The sequence below is a fragment of the Erinaceus europaeus genome, chromosome 2, assembly GCF_950295315.1.
Source record: "Erinaceus europaeus chromosome 2, mEriEur2.1, whole genome shotgun sequence".
Classification (NCBI taxonomy): Eukaryota; Metazoa; Chordata; class Mammalia; order Eulipotyphla; family Erinaceidae; genus Erinaceus; species Erinaceus europaeus.
The window spans coordinates 55,840,200-55,858,985 of NC_080163.1; the positions used below are offsets into that span (position 1 = coordinate 55,840,200).

The 18,786-nt window shown below is 49.0% G+C and overlaps 1 protein-coding gene across 10 annotated transcripts in view; it reads left to right on the forward strand.

The window, feature by feature from the left end:
- ABLIM3 (actin binding LIM protein family member 3) overlaps window positions 1-18,786 on the forward strand; it is a 154,221-nt gene that overhangs the window by 123,371 nt on the left and 12,064 nt on the right. For 3 of the 10 annotated variants that reach the window (XM_060180788.1, XM_060180802.1, XM_060180792.1), the window contains exons 10-19: window positions 1,324-1,395; window positions 7,016-7,171; window positions 9,504-9,533; window positions 10,001-10,130; window positions 10,784-10,882; window positions 12,097-12,144; window positions 15,108-15,242; window positions 16,313-16,377; window positions 17,136-17,283; window positions 18,663-18,692. In XM_060180788.1, coding sequence (XP_060036771.1) covers window positions 1,324-1,395; window positions 7,016-7,171; window positions 9,504-9,533; window positions 10,001-10,130; window positions 10,784-10,882; window positions 12,097-12,144; window positions 15,108-15,242; window positions 16,313-16,377; window positions 17,136-17,283; window positions 18,663-18,692 — 913 coding nt within the window. The remainder of the gene's footprint in view (window positions 1-1,323; window positions 1,396-7,015; window positions 7,172-9,503; window positions 9,534-10,000; window positions 10,131-10,783; window positions 10,883-12,096; window positions 12,145-15,107; window positions 15,243-16,312; window positions 16,378-17,135; window positions 17,284-18,662; window positions 18,693-18,786) is intronic. The other 7 variants (XM_060180819.1, XM_060180831.1, XM_060180815.1 and 4 more) reach the window with 7 other exon arrangements.

Below are 18,786 nucleotides of genomic sequence, written 5' to 3' on the forward strand. Positions count from 1 at the left end.
CGGCTCCCCACCTTCAGGGGAGTCACTTCACAGGTGGTGAAGCAGGTCTGCAGGTGTCTGTCTTTCTCTCCCCCTCTCTGTCTTCCTCTCCTCTCTCCATTTCTCTCTGTCCTATCCAACAACAACGACATCAGCAACAATAACTATAACAATAAAACAACAAGAGCAACAAAGAGAATAAATAAATAAATAAATAAATAAATAAATAAATAAGATGTACGTGTTTATCAGTGGGTAGTAGAGCAGCATCTGCCATAGGAGGTGCCAGGGTGTAACTTGGGACATTATGCTTTGCAAGTCTCACATTCTTGGCTTCACCACCACTGAGGTGACCGGTTTTATTCATTTTAAATACTTACATTTGGGGGGCTAGAAGATAGCTCATCCAGCAGAGTGCATTTTTATTATGTAAGGAAACCTGGGTTTGAACCCCTAGCCACTACACAAGAACACCACACAAAGGTGAAGCATTATGAGCAGTGGAGTAGTGCTGAAATGTCTCTCTGTCTCTCCGTCCACATCTCTGTCTCTCACTGTCTGGAAAAAAAGAAAAGAAAAAGGGCCAGTGAAATAATTCCCTTGGGTAATGTTGTGATTTGCCATGTGCGCAATTCAGGTTCAAGCCCAGCCCCCACCACATTGAAGGAAGCTTTAGTGCTATGGTCCCTCTACCTCTTTCTCTCTCAATCGCTCGCGCTCTCTCTCTCTCTCTCTCTTTCTCTCCCTCTCTCTCTCTCTCTCTCTCTCTCTACCTCACTCTTCCTCTGCCTGTCTTCTCTCCCTCTCCTTCTCTTCCTCTCTCTCTCTGTCTCTATCTAGAAAAAGTAAAAACAAAAACAAGTAATAGCATTCTCTAGGAATGGTGGGATCACATAGCTGCAGCAAAACCCCAGCAAAGACCTGACAGGGAGGAAAAGAAGAGAGAAAGAAAGAAAAGAATAAGGAAGGAAGGGAAGAAGGGTAGGGGGGAAAAGGATGGAAATGAGGAAGGATTAATAAAATATTTACGTTATTGACTGAGATAACGCAGAGTGAAAAGTGTCGTGAATAACTTCCTAGCTAAAAAGACCCATTACAAAGGGTAAAAAAGCAAACCCATATTCTCTCCAACAACTCAAAGTTCTGTACAGTCTGGCATTCATTCGAACTCTGACATTTATTCATCAGAAAGGCAGAAAACACAGACACACAAGCATAACCTCTGACTGTCTTACAGCGTTGCAAATGTCCCCGAGAGCTGCATTTTCATACCCCCACCTCCCCTCCCCACCAAGCTGGGGGTCCAACACCTCACCTTCTGTCTGTCTCTCATCTCTCCCACAGCATAGGCGGACGTCTGAAACGTCCATCTCACCCCCTGGATCCAGCATTGGGTCACCCAACCGCGTCATCTGCGTACGTATCACTTGGCATCCACTTGGCAGCCACCAAAAAGGCCTTTCTTATCCCCCAGCCCAGTAGCTCAAGCCTCTAAGAAAGCCAAAAACAGCTCTCAGGTTTCACCCAACTGGTACCCAGTGTGAGCTTGGCCTGAACCAGGCTCTGTGCGTGCTGTTAGGAAACCGTGAGCACAGGGAGGATGTGGACCTGCTCTCCTGGAGCACACAGTCCAGGAAACAAAGCAACAAGTGGTGCCAGCATGCATTAGGAGTGAGAAAAAGGAAGGGCAGTGAGTGCAGTAGCCAGGAGCTCTGAACTCAGTAGTGTGAGCCTGCTTCCCCACTACTTAGCAGAAGCCCAGCAAAGAGAGAGTTCTGGGATCAGAGTGGCATTCAGAATAGAGAGAGAATGGGTTGTGGGTTTGAGGGTAATGATGTGTGAAGAAGCTGCAGAGAGGAGGAAGCCATGTGGAGGATGAAACAAAGCTATAAAGGGATTTCAGGTGTAAAGAAGAACTTTCTCAGCACAACAGAAGCCTGAGGCATTTCAACATGGAAGTATTTTTCATGTGCCAAGGGGATGGCAGAAGGAACTTTTTTTTTTAATTTTATAAACAGAGAGACTGAGAGGGAGAGAGAAAGATACCACCAGTGTACTGAGGACTGGGCTCCAGCCTGCTCTGTACACATGGCAAAGCAGTACATTATCCATGTGAGCTATTTTTCCAGCCCAAACATTTGCTTAAAAAGATCCATTTTATTTATTTCATATGAAATCAAGATAGAGTTTCAGTGCACCACTGTGGTACACATGGCACCGGAGTTGAACTAGGAGCCACTAGAGCACAAGTCCTGTGCTCTACCAGCTGAGCTATTTCCCCAGCTGTGGGCCAAGAGCTCATCTAGCTAGATGAGCTCAAAGATCCCATGGAAGTGTTATTCACTTGTTCATTTATTCATTCATTCACTCAGTAAATGAGTCCTAGGTGCCTGCTGTGTGCTGACGGCTGCCCTCTACACTGGGACATGGCAGTAAAGTGCCCCCACTTGCTTCCTGTCCTCATATCATTGAGGATATGATTCCCTGAGAGTCAGGTACAATACTGGAAAATTCCAGGAAGAGAATTCGCAGGGACTGAGGAAGCAACATTTAAGGTCAAATGAGAGAGGGATGGAGTGAATCTTGCAGAGTCAGGGAGCCCAGTGAGCAGAAGAGAGGGGATAGCAGGAAGCTCACCTCTATCCACCTCACACCCTGGATCCCTGGATCCAGCATTGGTTTGCCCAACCACTTCATCTGTGTAGGTATCACTTAGCAACCACTGAAAGGCCTCTTATCCCCAGCCTGGCAGCTCAGGCTTCTAAGAAAGTAAAAAAAAAAAAAAAAAAAAAAAAAAACAGCTGTCAGGTTTCACCCAACTGAAAGTAGCCCAACCTTTTTATAAGTCAGAGGAGCGGAAGAGACCAGAAATAGTGGTGAGAAGGCAGCCCCCTTCTAATAAGAAGCTCTAGGTACTACCCCTGGCCCACCCATCCCTCAGAGACCTGATCTTATTCCAAACCCACGTCTGATGGATGTTCTCCTTGATGGCTGGATAATAGCCATGAATGAGAATGGACCATTTCCTTTCCCTTGTCCCTCAGTTCAAGCTATGACAAATGAAAAAGTCATCTGCCATCATCAAGGGCACCTTCAGTATGGGCAAGGACTGCCATGTGGCTCCCACAAAAGACAAGGAATTTTGATCCCAGCAGTGCTCAGGAAAGAGCCCTGCCCACTTCAAGAGGGACAAGAGTCCCCTTGGTGTTCTTCATGGGAACAGCCCAGGGGGGTTGAGGAGCTCAGGTCTAGAGTCTGGTGTGAGGTTAGGACACATATGAGTCTGGTTCCTGCAGGGAGATTTCTTGTCTGTCTGCAGCTGTGCTATGGGGTCTCTCATCCTCTGCTACTTCAGAGCCTTGTCAACCTGTTGTGAAATAACTTAGCCCCTTTTGTGCTCAGCACGGAATCAAAGAAAAAGCTGGCAGAGTGGCCCCTAGGAGGGGCAGCTGGATGGGGGGTGAGTCACTATAAGCAAGGCTTATAGTGACTTACCACTGAGATCAGTCCCCCCTTGTATCCTAGCATAATCATGTGTCCCATGATGTGCCCTTCCACTGTCCCCTCCTGGTTTCCAAATTCAGGGACAGATCTATCAAGCTACTGTGGGGCTTGCACACCTGTGTCAACATAGAGAAGGATAAAGGGAGGGTTTGATTTTTTTATAACTACCGGGGTATGGTGTCAAAAATTGATCCATCAGGAAACCTGAAAGCAGCAGGTCCTTTCACACTTTGCTGCATCCCCCCACCCCACCCCCCACAGGTTGCTGGAAACATCTTCACATGGTTTGGTTTCACCATAGTCTCTTCCTTCCTTCTCAGATAATGATGTGAGAGGTCTCTACTCAATCACTGTCTAATGATCATAGCTAAGGCATCAGAGGAAGAAAGATAAACTTAGAATTTTTGTGGTGTGGAATAAAAAGCTGAGATGAATATAGTTGGGGTGAGACAGGTTGGTGAAATGCCAGGAGCTGTCAAGGTCAAGATCTAACACCTAGAGAGAGAGAGAGAGAGGCAGCAGCCACTCCAGCAAATGTGCCATTTTCACAAGGGTCTCTTTATCTATGCATTCCAAGTTGGGTGCAAATGTGGATATCTGAACCTGACAGACTTCTGAACCTCAAAGGACTTGTCTGCAGAAGATGTGTTAAAGGGACCATTGAGGGGCCAGGCGGTGGCACACCCACTTAAGTGCACATAGTACCATGCAAGGACCCAGGTTTGAGCCCCCCACTCCCCACCTGTAGCAGGGACACTCCACAAGTAATGAAGCAGGTCTGCAGGTGTCTATCTTTCTCTCTCCCTCTCTATCTCCCTCTCCCCCTCTCAATTTCTCTCTGTCCTATCCAATAAAATGGGGGAAAATGGCCACCAGGAGTGGTGGATTTGTAGTGCCGGCACTAAGACCCAGTGAATGGAGGAAAGAAAGAAAGAAAAAAAGGAAGAAATGAAGAAAGAATGAAATAAAGAAGGAGAGAAGGAAAGAAAGGAGAAAGGAAAAGATGCATAGTTTCTAAAAAAAAAAAAAGGGTAATTTAAAAAAGGGACTATTAACATAAGTGTGGGCAGGTGAGGGATCCACAAGTCACAGTGAGGCATCTAGGGACTGTGGCATCATGATGTTGTCACCATCCTCAGCTTAGGGAAAGAGCTGGTAAACTGTATGACTGAGCTGAAGGTGGCCAGGCAGGATTAATGCTAGGCAACAAATCCCCCAGCCTCTGTCCCCATGCACCTCCAGTCTGAGAGTGCCTCCCTGGGGTCAAACCCAACTAAGACCCTGGATGCAGACCAGTAGGGTGTGGGGCGCTTAGAGCTCCCAGCAGGACAAAGGTCAATGAAGAGCAGTTCTAGGGTCAATGGGGAACTGACAGCTCAGTGCCCAAAGAGCAGTAGGTGGGAACTTGATGGAACAGGGGAATGACCTTGGGAAGTGTTGAAAACATCACCCCATTGTAAGGTGTTCATGGAGGCTCCTTACTCTACAGTGGGCTCTGAAGCTTCCCTGGTCCCTGCGGCATGGAGAAAAGTTTAAGAAGTTAATACAGCTCCGGTCTTGCTCCTTGCTAGCTCTGTGACCTTGAACACAATTAGTAAATTGATTTCTCTGTTCCTATTTCCTTATTCAAAACTGGGCCATAAGATAGCTCTGGGACTGAAACTGCAGCCTTCGTGAGCTCAGGCCTGCATGTTAATGCACTAACAGGCTGAGCTATCTCCACTGGCAGATGTCAGTTGCCCGTAGCAGAAGCCTAGTCACAGAGGGAACAGCTGAAGGATATAGATGTAGGAAGACTATGGCTTCAGGAGCCATGACACATTGGGCTACTATGTGCAGCAGCAGAGCTGTCTCCTGAGAGAAATGAACTAGGCAGGGTCAAGGCTCCTTTCAGTATCTTGGAGAGATTTCAGGGTGAAAAGTGACAATGAATTTCCCACTCTGAGAAGCAGGAGAAGCTCAGCAGGCTAGCTCTGGGGTTTGACTGCTAGGGTTTGAATTCCAGTCTTGCTTCTTGTTAGCTGTGTGACCTTGGATAAGTAAACAGATTCTTCAGTTCTCTGATTCCTCAGAACTGAGGCTAATATTAGTGCCTCCTGTTAGGGTTGTGAATTGAATGATTCATTGAGTTATGAGATTTAGGGTGAAGTCAGTTAGGACCAATGAGAGAGCTCAGCCTGTTAAGAGTATAAACTTGCTTGCCTGAGGCCCCAAGGGCTACAGGCTCAATCCTTGACACTACCTTATGTCAGAGATGAACAGTGCTCAAGTCTCTCTCTCCCCCTACTCTCTGACTCTCTTTTTCATAATAAAGTAAAAAACAAACAAACAAAAAGCATTTTTGTTGTTGTTCTCACTGGTGCTTCACTGCTCCAGGATGGCTTTTTCAGAAAGGGGAGAAAGAAAGAGAAAGAGAGAGAGAGAAAAGAGGAGAGGAGAGGAGTGGAGTAGAGAGGAGAGGAGAGGAGAGGAGAGGAGAGGAGAGGAGAGGAGAGGAGAAGAGAGGAGAGGGGAGGGGAGGGGAGGGGAGGGGAGGGGAGGGGAGGGGAGGGGAGAGAAGAGAAGAGAAGAGAAGAGAAGAGAAGAGAAGAGAAGAGAAGAGAAGAGAAGAGAAGAGAAGAGAAGAGAAGAGAAGAGAAGAGAAGAGAAGAGAAGGGAAGAGAAGGGAAGGGAAAACTACAGCACTGAAGCTCCCTCCTACCACCATGGGGAATAGGCTCAAACCTGGGTCATGACAGACCAGGTTACCTTCCTAGGTGCACTATCTTGCTGAACCCCCCTAGTAAACTTTTAATAAAACAACATAATTAATTAGAAAGAACTCACCAAATGTTAGCTAATGTTTCCGAATAGAGATCATAACTATCTTTACCTTGTTCGTCTTCTTTGCCATCTTGTTATGTTGTGGTTGTCCTCATGGCTCTAGGCTGACTTTTTCAGCTAGAAAGAAAGAGACAAAGACAAAGAGGCAGGGAGAGAGGGAAAGATGTCAGAGCACCGAAGCTTCCTCCAGTGCAGTGGGGAACAGGCTCAAATGTGGGTCTTGTACATGGCAAAGCAAGTGCACTATCCAGGTGAGCTCTTTTGCCGGCCCATTCTTTATCACCTTTATCTTCTTCTTGACGCCATGATTGGGACATCCTCTCTGCGTGGGTTTATGCCTCAAGTTCAGTCTAGGCTCAGAACCTGCTGGTTAAGCAGTACCAGCTGCAGAATGGTGAGACTCAATTTTCCCTTCTTGAGAGCAGGAATAATTCTGACATATACATCACAGAGGCCTCGTAGCATTGACGGGAGATGGTTTCTGCAAAGCACAGGACCTCACACATGACATGTGCTCACTAAATGGTAGTCCTGTTGAAATGAACAGTCTCTGAAAACCTGGCAGTCACCTAGCGTCATCTGTCCTAATGTTCTGTGTCTGCTGCATTCTGGTGCTGTCTGTTCCCCTGGGCCTGTTTTCTGTTTCCTCTCTCTCTAGCTCTCTTATCTGTCCGCTTCTTTCCTCCCCATTTCCTCTTCCTTCCCCCAGGCTAAGGTGGATAACGAGATCCTTAATTACAAAGACCTGGCAGCTCTCCCCAAGGTCAAGTCCATCTACGAGGTACAACGCCCTGACCTCATTTCCTACGAGCCTCATTCCAGATACACGTCCGACGAGATGTTGGAGAGATGTGGCTATGGAGAGGTACCGAGTCCACCCCACTGGGGCTGCTGGAAGACAGAAGCCCTTGTCTTCTGGCGGGGAGGGAACTCCTGCCCCCCCCCCATCATACTTTGTCCACCATTGACTGCCCCCTCCCACCCTGCCAGGCTCTTTTTCAGCTGAAATTTATAGAGGGCATTTAAAATCAAAGGTTTCATCCAAAAAGACAATTTTCTTGAAAAAAAATAAATAAATAAAAACAGATCTGGTGACTCTCCACCACAGTGTCCACCATGGGAAACAGCATCTCCTAAAGACAGAGCGTGGGCTTCCAGGTATCCCTATCCCCACCACTCTGAGAACCCCAGCAGTGAAGTCAATACCCTATGGCCGCCTATCACCAAGGGAAAGTATTATTTTTCTTCCTGTGGAGGAACATTGCACAGCCCACACCCTCTGCCAGGCTCAAGGACCACTGAGGTTTATGCTCTTTGGTTAGGTGAGTTCTTTGACCACAAGTCCCAGTGTTCAGAGTAAGAAGAGATGCTCAAAAAGTCAGCATCAGATGACTTATTTTATTTTATTTTATTTTATTTTATTTTGGGTGCATCTGACATGATTCCACCCCTCTTTTTATTTTATTTTGTTTTTTATTTTGGAAAGAAAGAGAAATTGAGGGGAGATGAGATAGTAGAGGAGAGACTGTTTCACCACTCATGAAGCTTCCCCTTCTATCCCCACAGATGGAGACAGATGGAGACGAGGGGCTTGAACCTGGGTCCTTGAGTATTGTAACAAATGTTCTCCACCAGCTAGCTGTGCCACCACCCAGCCCCTTCACCCCTCTTTTTAAAATGTAATATAGAGACACAGAGAGAGGTACAAAGAGATAGAGAAAAAAGGAGAGACAGCCAAGCTCCTGCTGTATATGGTGCTTCTATGTGGTGTTGCCAGCTCAGACTCGGGTCCTCCTGCAAGGTAAAGTATGCATAGGAAAAACAGCAGCTGAGCTGTCTCCCAGAGCCAGATGGCTTTTGTTTTTTCTGTTGGTTTTTGGCACCAGGATTATCTCAGGGGCTCTATGCCTGCAATACAACTCCACTACTCTTAGCAGCCTCTTTCGTTCTTTCTTTTTATTTTTTCCTTTTTTTTTTCCTGTTTCCTTTTTTTTCTTTTTTATCCTTTAATAATTTTTCTTTTTATTTCTTTTTTTTTAATTGACAGAGGGTGAGGCACCTATGAAGCCCCACCACCCCCCAAAATAAGTGGGGCATGAGAACATGAACCCAGGTCTTCATGCATGTGTGTTCTATTGGGTGAGCCACCCCCCCTGCCCTTCCAGGTGGCTTTTGAAATAATAAAAATGGTGGCTGAATGGAAGTGTCCTCTGTCGAAGACAGCACAGCCACAGCCCTGAGATCTGGGTTCTATCTCCCAGGAAGTTTCTGACTCCATCCCCCTCCCCAGATCCCTGCACTTAGAAACTTTGCAGCCAGAGCACTAGTTTAGTGGACCCAGTACCTGTCCCCACTCTACTACTGTCTCCTTACTCTCTAGAGAAAATGTGGTGCTCTGTAGTTGCCCACCTTAGTGCTGAGATGCTCTGAGTTTGGGCCCCTGAAATAGACCAGGAAAAGGGGAAAGCATTTGGCCAAAACTGATTCCCTTGAAGCCAGAAATGACAAGTGAGAGCCAGTGGCCACAACCAGCCGCAAAATCCTTCCACCAAGCAATGTATCCTGTGAGAATACAAATGAGTTGGCAACATTTAAAGACTGGGGTCTTCCCCAGATGGAGCTACATCTCTGGTTTGCCTCAGAAGTTGAAAGGACTGTGTTACCACTGAGAGTCTGTTCCAACCTGGTCCCAAACAGTGGTCACAGAGGGGACACTGTCCGCTTTAGACAGGACACTCTATAAGTTCAGCTTGCCACAGTACTCAGCTCCTACATGATGACCCACCTGGCCCAGCCCTACCCTGCCCCCTGCCCTGGGCACTCTGTTCATGGCTCACAGTGGGGTCAGGAACTGGCAGGAGGTCAGCACAGAGGCTTGAAATGACCATGAACTTGTGGTGGAGAAGCCTGGCTCTAAATAAAGATGCCCAGCCTTCCTGAGAGCCCTAGACCAGAACAGCCCTTCTCAGACCCTGGTTTTCCCATCTTTAAGAAGGACATAGTCTCTAGTTTTTCTCCTACCTCTAGGTGCTGCTGAGATTCTAAAACTCTTGAGTTCTTGGAAGTGGGGGGACATCTCAGGATCCTGGGGGCCTGACTTTGCTGAACCATTTAACCACTCTCTGTTCCTCCCTCTTGCATCCTCTCTCTTTTTTCCTGCACCTTCCATGGCTGCCTTCACAACCTTGGCTTCTCAGTCGCTGGGAACGTTATCTCCCTACTCCCAGGTAATTAAACTGTCTGGAAGAGACCTTTTATGACCCTGTGTGCTGAGCAAGTAGACTCTGACATTACCGAAGCCCCCCCCCCCAAGATGTGTGACCCCCCCCATAACACAGTGTGTTCCTAACCAGGGCAGAGAAAGGGAGACTCAGGAGTATGACCCGCAGAAGTGATGGTGACAGAAAGGGCAAGCATGCTTGGGGGAGATCCCCAGTGTCCCTTTTCTGCATAGGCATGGACTCTCTGAGGCATTATGGCCTCATGATCGCAGAGGCCCAGTCTGTGGGTTCCGTCTGAGCACCTGTGCATGAGTGGTGAAAAACTCCCAAAGCCTTTCTCTAGTGGTATAACTCAGGGATGGGTGTCTGTGTTCATGGCAGCACAGGCCTTGGCCCCCAGATTCCAGGTTCCCTGTCATCCCCACACCCCAGCTCATAGCCCTGCCTCCCCCGTCCCCCCCCTCTCCTCCCAGGACATATATGAGAACCTGGACCTGCGGCAGAGACGGGCCTCCAGCCCTGGCTACATCGACTCCCCCACCTATAGCCGGCAGGGCATGTCCCCTACCTTTTCCCGTTCACCTCACCACTACTACCGATCTGGTAAGGAAAGGGGAACAGCTCCCCCACCCCCACCCCCACACACATATCTCTACTGCCAATTTCAAGAGACAGGAAGAGTTTGGGGACAAGCCAGTGGCTGAAAGTTCCCAGATGCTGAGCAACTCAAGCCTCCCAGTCAAGTTCCAATCCAGAAGGACCCTCTGCAATGGTGACAGGCTGGTGGCACTGAGTTCCTGGAGGTGTCCCTGGTGAGGGGAGGGGTAGAGAAGCAGCAAGAAGAAGCTGCCAGAAGAAAGGAGTAGCAGGTAGCCAACAGTCCTGCCTGAAAGAAAACTATCCCCATCCTGTTCCTCCCCCTGGGGCCATCCCATACAAAAGCCAGAAGTGACACTATCACTGGGGTGGAGGAAAGCTTTAGATCCTCCTGCCCACTGGGGGTGGGCAGGGAGAGGTGGGTGCTCAGCTGGCCAAGGACTCTTTCCTGGAACTCAGTGAAAACCACCAGATACAGCTTTGGGGTGAAGCAGGCAACAGGATGGAGCCTGTTTCCACAGATGGTGCATGGAAGCACAGCCCCCTTCTCGCCACCCCACCTGCTGCCAGCACTCGCTGCCGCCTTGGCCTCCACTGTGCTAATGCCTGTTTTCTCTATGCTTCTGTTCTCTCTGGGGACCTCTGCCCGCCTGCTCCAGGGCCCGAGAGTGGCCGGAGCTCTCCGTACCATAGCCAGTTAGATGTCAGGTCCTCCACTCCGACCTCTTACCAGGCTCCCAAGCACTTTCACATCCCAGGTAGGCGGCCAGCCCAGCATACCCAGCATGAGTGCATGCACCTTGGTAACACCAGGCACCCTGCACCAGAACCAGGGAGACACTGGCTCTGGGGGACCCTCTCTAAGTCATGCCACCCCACCCTGCAGCCTCCACATACCCCCAAGCTATAATCCACCAACGAACCCTACCAGCCTTAATCAAGACTACCAGGAAGCAGCCAGGGAGTGGTGCCTGGTAGCCCCAGACTGTGAAGGGGCCAGATGGAGGTCATGGGCATTTGCATTGAAATGCCATGTGATTGAGTTTGTATTGCACCACTTAGAAGCTCAGGACCTCAGGCCAGTTACTTGGCTTCCCTGAGCCCTGCTGTTCCTTGTGTGCAGACAGGAATCATCCTGGACCCTGATGTTACAGTTGTACAGACCAGCCCAGAATCTGCCTTCATGGTGTGTCTGTTATAATGTTGTGAGAAAGATAATAAATATAAATGAATAGCTAGTGAAAGGAACATTTCAGGTGGTGGTAGGTGTGGTCCACATCCCACAGCCTTATGAAGACCCGAGGGAAAAGTATCCAAGCAGAGGGTCCAGCAAGTGGAAAAGTTCTGACACTGAGGTGGCAGCAGGCCACTGTAGCTGGAGGTGATGACCTGAGGGAAAGCGACAGGAGATAAGAAGAAGGCAGGCACTTGACGGCCTTGTCTCTGTGGTTCTGGCAAAGCCATACTCTGAGTTCATTGGAGCCAAGTCTACAGCCCACCCGTCTTCCAGCTCTGAGCTCCCTACTTACTTTCCCCAGGAACTCCTCCTGCTGTTCCATGTACATCCTTCTTTCCTGCCCCAGAAATGGCCTACCCATCCTATGTGTCTTGGAGAGAATGGGAGGGCAAAAATGCTGGCCTGTGACTATAGCACTCTGGGGTCCTCTGCATGGAAGGAGGCCTGATGGCTGGGGGAGGCAGCTTTGCCTTTCTGCATGGATCCTGCCCAGTACACACCTGCTTTGTGCCTGCATGTCCCCCGCTCCAGCCCCAGAACCTCCTGGATCCATCTGCTCCTCTCTTGAGCCCAGTGGGTTGAGGCTGGGGACTAAGCTTGGGCAGAGAAAGTCTCGGGACCCTTGGGAAAAGGTGTGGGCCATCTCTCTCTCTTGTGATATCAACTGATTGGCTGCTGTCTCCTTGTCTCCTCTCTTCCCTCCCCCCTGCTATCCCTCCCCCATCTATCTGGCAGCTGGCGATAGTAACATCTACCGGAAGCCACCTATCTACAAGAGGCATGGTATGATTGGAGCCAGATAGGGCTGGGCAGGGCATGGGGAGGGTGAGGCATCTGGCCACACAATGCCAGGAGAGACCACAAGGCTGCAGCTCAGTCCCATGTCACTCACGATGATGCAGGGAGTGGGAGAGCTTGGTGTCATTGCAAAAGATCAAGGAAGGTCTTATGTCCCCTCTACACTTACCTACCTCCTTCCCAGCCTTCCTTCTCTGCAGCCTGGTGTCCAAGATCAGAGCCACTTGTGTCAAATGCACATGCCCATAGGAGAGTGGTACGCAGGTCCCTGATGCGCATGTTTTGACAGCTGGTTAACACCATACCACACAATTAGTTGGTTCGAGAACCACCACCACCCCTAATCTCCTGACCTGCATTTAACCAAATGGACTGACGTTGTAACCATTTCTCAGGGTGACACCAATGCCCAGCCAGTTTGGGAACCTCTACTCTCAGATGCTGTCAGTCAGTCACAGTGTCCTACGAGTGAATGGAGGCTAGGAGTGGGGTAGAGTGGAAAAGAAGAAAGAGAGGGAGCCACCAAGTATGCATTCATTCATTCATTCGATGATTCACTCAATTAACTCAGTGTTGCTTAAAATATGGCTGGGACTGGCCCAGTTCTTCTCTCTCACACCTGATTTTTTTTTTTTTCACCAGGGTTATCACTAGGGCTCAGTACTGGTATTACAAATCCACCACTCTTGGCTACATTTTTCCCTTTTTTTTCTATTTTATTAGAACAGAGAATAGAGAAACTGAGAGGGGAGAGGGAGATAGAGAAGAAAGAGAGACACCTGCTGACTTGTTCACCTTCACCACTCGTGAAGTATCCCCCCACCCCTGCAGGTGGAGAGCAGGGGCCCAAACCCAGGTCCTTACACATGTTGATGTGTACGCTCAACTGGGTGTACCACTGCCTGGCCCCACCTGATAGATTTCTTACAAAAAAACAGAGTCCTGGCTTCTTCCCTTCCCTAGACAGCCCACATAAAGAGTGCTGAGAGTATGGCCCAGGAAGCCTCATTAAACCAGCTGCATTCCTGATTCCAGCCCACACTCAGCCTGAGAAACCCCACAGCACCCATTGCTGAGATCTCCAGTCATTTTTGCAATGTAATGGACTTAGCACAACTTCTGCATAAAGGGCGCAGTCACCCATTGCCACCTTGTGTCACCCTCACATGCCAAGGGTGAAGCTGGGTAATTAAGGGGAGCACAATAGCACTATACACAGGGCCTGAACCCTCTGAACTTGAGTGGGGAGGGGGTGTTGGTATCCATGGTGGTTCTGAGTGCAGAAACCCCAATGGTCTAGACAGATAGACAGCCTCCATTTCAGAGGGGGCTGCTGGGGCCCAGGTGGAGCCATGAGCTTGTGCCTTCTACACATGCCTGTGGAGGACACACCACATCCCCTGAGTGGTCATGAAAGGGTGCCTACCCAGAGGCCAGGCAGTGGCCCACTGGACTAAGCATACATACTACCATGCTTAGAGACCTGGGTTCAAGCCCCCTCCCTATCTGCAGGGAGGAAGCTTCAGAAGCTGTGAAGCAAGTCATCAGGCATCTCTCTTTCTCTCTTCCTCTCCATCTCCTCCTCCTCCTCAGTTTCTCTCTATCCTGTCAAATAAAATAGAAAGGGAAAAATGGCCACCTGGAGTGGTAGATTCGTAATGCCAGCACTATTGCCTGGTGGCAATAAATTAAAAAAAAAAAGATACCCACCCTAACTAAACATCCAGATCCCCTGTGCCCCATGTCACACAGCTCAGGACTGTCTGGGATGCTCCATCAGATTTCTGTGGAGTAGCTCCCTCACAGGACAAGTGGGTTTGGGGTACAGGTGGATTGAATGGAAAAGAGATGATTGAAGGACTGAATGAGTTCATCAGAGGCAGGTAGAGATGCCCAGAACCCAAGAGAAAGAGCAAGTGTGGGAGCAAGTACTGCTAGGAAGGGCTTCTCAGGCTCCTCTGCTGCTCTGGCTTCCAGGAAGGGTAGAACCTACCCCTACAGCTCCCTTCCTAGGAAGTGATCGAAGTTCTTGCTTTCTATACTCTCTCTCCCCTAGCCAGCCTCTTTATTCTTTGAGCCAAAGATACTGTATAGTCTGGGAGGTAGTTCTGTGGATAAAGTATTGGACTCTCAAGAACAAGGTTCTGAGTTCAGTCCCTGGCATTCCATATGCCAGAGTGATGCTCTGGTTCTCTCTCTTCCTCTCTATCATAAATAAATTAATTATTTTTTAAAAATAACTGTCCTGGAGTGCATGTGACAATGATGGACTTAATGGTGACCCCAGGATGTGGACTGTCAGTGGAATGATACCTAAGCCTACAGACAGGTTCTGATCCTCACAGATAGGAAAACTAAGGCAGCAAGGATTTGTCCATTGTTTGGGTTAAGTGGCAGAGGTGGGACTAGAACCCAAGTCTCTGACTCCCAGGTCCTGTACTCCTTTCTGTGACTATTTGGCCTCTCCAGAAGCAGGACTGGCCATTTCAGTGCCAGAAGAAAGGGAGGTACAAAGACACTTCTAAGCCACTTCATGATGCCTTCTGGATGCGACTTGAGTCACCAAGGCAGCTGCTACAGGGGAAAAGACAAAGTAGCTGTCTGATCCTACTTGGAGGGGCCCAAGTATTAAGCTTTCATATTCACTGGGATTATGTACCTGGTTGTCCATGGAATGTGCTAGAAGCAACACTGAGCTGGAGCCAGTCAGATCAGCTTAGTGTTCTGGGTGTTCTGAGCAGACCCTTCCCTTTTCTGATGTTCAGACTCCCAGCTGTTATTCAGGGCTCAAAATCATTGCTGTTTGCACTGTGATGCCCTGTGCTCCAACCCCTGGCCTCATCATGACCTGAGGCCCTGGGCTGGTGGCTGGCTGGGCAAGGACAGAGTGGACAGTCCCAGCCAGGACGCTCTGCCTCTCTGAAGCTCCCTCCTTGGGTCCTTTGCAGGTGACTTGTCAACAACAGCAAAGAGCAAAACCAGTGAAGATATCAGTCAGGCCTCCAAGTACAGTCCAGCCTACTCCCCAGACCCCTACTATACTTCGGAATCTGAGTACTGGACCTACCATGGGTCCCCCAAAGGTAGGATGCCCCCTCTCCACAAGGGGAGCTAGGGCCAGAACCCTACAACCTGTTTCAGGGACAGAGGGAATGAACCCAGCGACCACCCATTTTTTTCATGCTATCATGTTTCTGCATTCACCAAACATGTATTGAGGGCACTCACAGGCCCTGGGGGGTCGGGGGAAGCAAAGTAGGTTGCTCCCCGCCTTGTGGGGAGACATAGGCGAGGTATGGGAGATGATACACAGGAAGTAGGAGAGCTGATGGCTCTTCTGAAAGATTACAAGTCTCAGACACAGAACATGGAAACACACACTAGACTCCCAGGGTGGGAGGATAATGCCCAGGAAGGAAAAAACAGCCATTGGTTTAGCCTCCAGTTTCGAGAGGGAGGGGGAAGGGGAAGAAATAGAAGGGAAAGAGGGGAGTGAAGGGGAGGGGGTGGGGAGGGGAGGGGAGGGGAGGAGAGGGGAGGGGAGGGAAAGAAAAAGGAAGGGGAAGGAGAGGAGAAAGGAAGGGGAAGGGGAGGGGCGTGGTAGGGAGGGGTAGGAGAAAGGAGGGGAAGAGGGAGGAGTGGAAGAGAAGGGGAGGGGAGGGGAGGCACTAACTCCCGGTGGTGTATGACAAATCAGGTATTTGTGAGCAATAGACTAAAAGTCTTTGAGATATACTGAGCTGAGGCAGTGCTGGATCTTAGAGACACCTGCATGTCACCAGGGTTTATGCTGTCTCCTAGGATGGTCACAGCAAGATGAGCCCCAATGGGTCCATACTCCCTACTACTCCTACTTTTCCACCAGGAGCAGGAAAGTCTCGGCAATGAGGCATCTCAGCTCTATCTGGAAAGTTAGCTCCATGCACTCCTCCCAGCCCCAGGGTGGAACAAAGGGAACATTATGTGCTGAGCAGCACCACAGAGGCAGGCCCACAGTGGAGACATGGGGGATATGTCACTCAAGGATACTTTGTACAGAGTTACTCATCTAGAACATGCTGGAACCAAGAGGAAGCCCCACCTCTCTAGGTTCTCTTGCCTTTGTGCCCTCTTCCTGGGGCAGGCTGGAGCTGATCCTGACTGGCTTTTACAGTGCCCCGAGCCAGAAGGTTCTCATCTGGAGGAGAGGAAGATGATTTTGATCGCAGCATGCACAAGGTGAGCAGACCACTCTCATTGAGGAAGAAACTCCCGGGGTATGTGGTTGAGGATTATTTCATGTGCAGCTATCTCTTTCTCTCTTCCTCTCTCTTTCCCCCTCCCCTCTCAATTTCTCTCCATCCTATCAAATATAAGAAGAGGAATATAAAAGTAAAATAAAGCAAAAATGTCTTAAATTAAAATAAATAAAAGAATAATACCTAAGATCAGAAGAGAAAACACAAGTAGAACCTGAACTGGAATTGGTGTATTGCACCAAAGTAAAAGACTCTGGGGTGGATGGGGAAGGGGGAGAATACAGGTCCAGAAAGAATGACAGAGGACCTAGTGGGGGTTGTACTGTTATATGGAAAACTGGGAAATATTATGCATGTACAACTATTGTATTTACTGTCAAATATAAAACATTAATTCCCCAATAAAGAAATTTTTTAAAAGAATAATTCCTGTGTTTAAGGGATGGTTAAGATGGGTAACAGTGACTCCAGCCACCTGTCTTGAGTCATTTACCCATAGTTAAGCTAACCACTGTGATCTGGGCAGTGCCACCCTGTGGTTGGGCATGCCTACTTTTTGTGCCCACCCTCAGGCCCCACCCAGATCATAGACTACCTGTGTGAGATATATGAGTTTCCAAAAGACACTGTGGATGCTTGCAAAGAACCCAGCTCCCAGAGAAGGCAGAAGCGACAGAGGCTTACTGTAGAGGCCTCATCTCAATGCTCCCTCCTAATGTCTCCTTGCCCCTCCTGCAGCTCCAGAGTGGTATTGGCCGGCTGATCCTGAAGGAGGAGATGAAGGCCCGTTCCAGCTCCTACGCTGACCCCTGGACCCCACCCCGGAGCTCCACCAGCAGCCGGGAGGCGCTGTACACAGCCGGCTATGACATGTCCCTCAATGGCTGTAAGCACTGCCCTGGAGACCTGACGGGGACATCTTCCTCTCCACTCCATCTGAACTCCACCTGCCCTGCCTTGGTTTAGGCTCCACTTGGGGAGGGGAGCACTAAGTCAATCCATGCTCTTTCCTGAGCACTCATTTCTGCTTCCTTGGGGCATCAAAAGTCATGAGTCCTGACCAGGTTTTATGTCATGAAAAATGTCTCCTAGTGGTCTGAAAGACTCAAAGAAATATGGGGCTGTTCCATGAAGTAGCGAATACAGTCGCAGGAGGTATGCAAGCAGTGGCTTGGTTCAAATACTTTACCCTGTGACTTCTATCACTGTAAGAACCTCCCTGTCGCTGGAAGACACTTGTTTAAAAAATATATATGTAATTAAAAAGTGGGGTTAGCAATGAGAAAATAGGAACCGGAGCATCACTCTGGCACATGTAATGGTGGGGATCAAACTCAGAACCCCATGCTTGTGAGTTCAATGCTTTATGCCACCTCCCAGTCTGCCTTGGACATACTTATACTCTGTCTTCTTCCTTTATTTCTTACCTGTGTGGGATTCATTCCTGCAAGGAAATGCTGCCTCACACCATACTTGGTGGATAATAACAGGCTATCACTTTATTACAGCCCTGTATGCCAGACATTTTCAGATGTGTTAATATTCTTAGTCCTCAAAAAGACCATCATTTGAGGGGTTACCACCCACTTACAGATGAGAGATATGAGGTTTAGCCACTTGCCCAGGGGCAGGAAGCCAGTGAGTAAGTAGCAGAGTCAGGGTTCGACCCAAGTTTGGGGTGGCCCCAAGGTCATAAGCTTTTCCCTCTACTGCAGACTGTACCTTGACTTCAGTTGAGGTTGTGGATGATGGTGGTGCTAATGATAAAACCATTTTAATTTGTCCTGTGCTAACATACTACTGCACCATGCCCCATATTCTGTACAATAGCCTCATAAAGGAGACGGTATTCCTCCCCATTCTGCAGATGGGCACACCAAAGAGTGATTAAGGGATGATGGGTAATTAATGCCTTGTAGAAGTTAAAGTTTACTAATGACACAGCCAGGATAAAGGAAGGGACCTGTTTCCCTGTTTGTCCACTGAGGGTCAGTGTTTTCCACCCTGGCCCTGGGCTCTGTGCAAGCAAAATTGCTTAAATTCGAACTGGGTTCAGTGGTGTCGGCAGACATCATGGAGCACCAGTGAGGTCCCCTACTGGCCAGAGAGGGAACTACAACTATTAGTAGAAACTATGCAGCAAGAGAGCCAGCGGGCAGTCCCTCCTTCCCACCAGGCAGATGGCAGAGCAGCCAGGATGTGAGAGCCATGTCTGTCTGTCCCCAGGAACACTGATCTCTCTCTCTTTTTTTTTCTTTCTTGCAGCCCCTCGGTCTCACTACCTGGCTGACAGCGGTAAGTCCTGTGTCCTGCCCTGGGCAGGTCATGTCCCGTGGGGTCAGAGCCTGTAGGCCACAGCACACTCACCGTTGCCCCCCATAGCTATGAT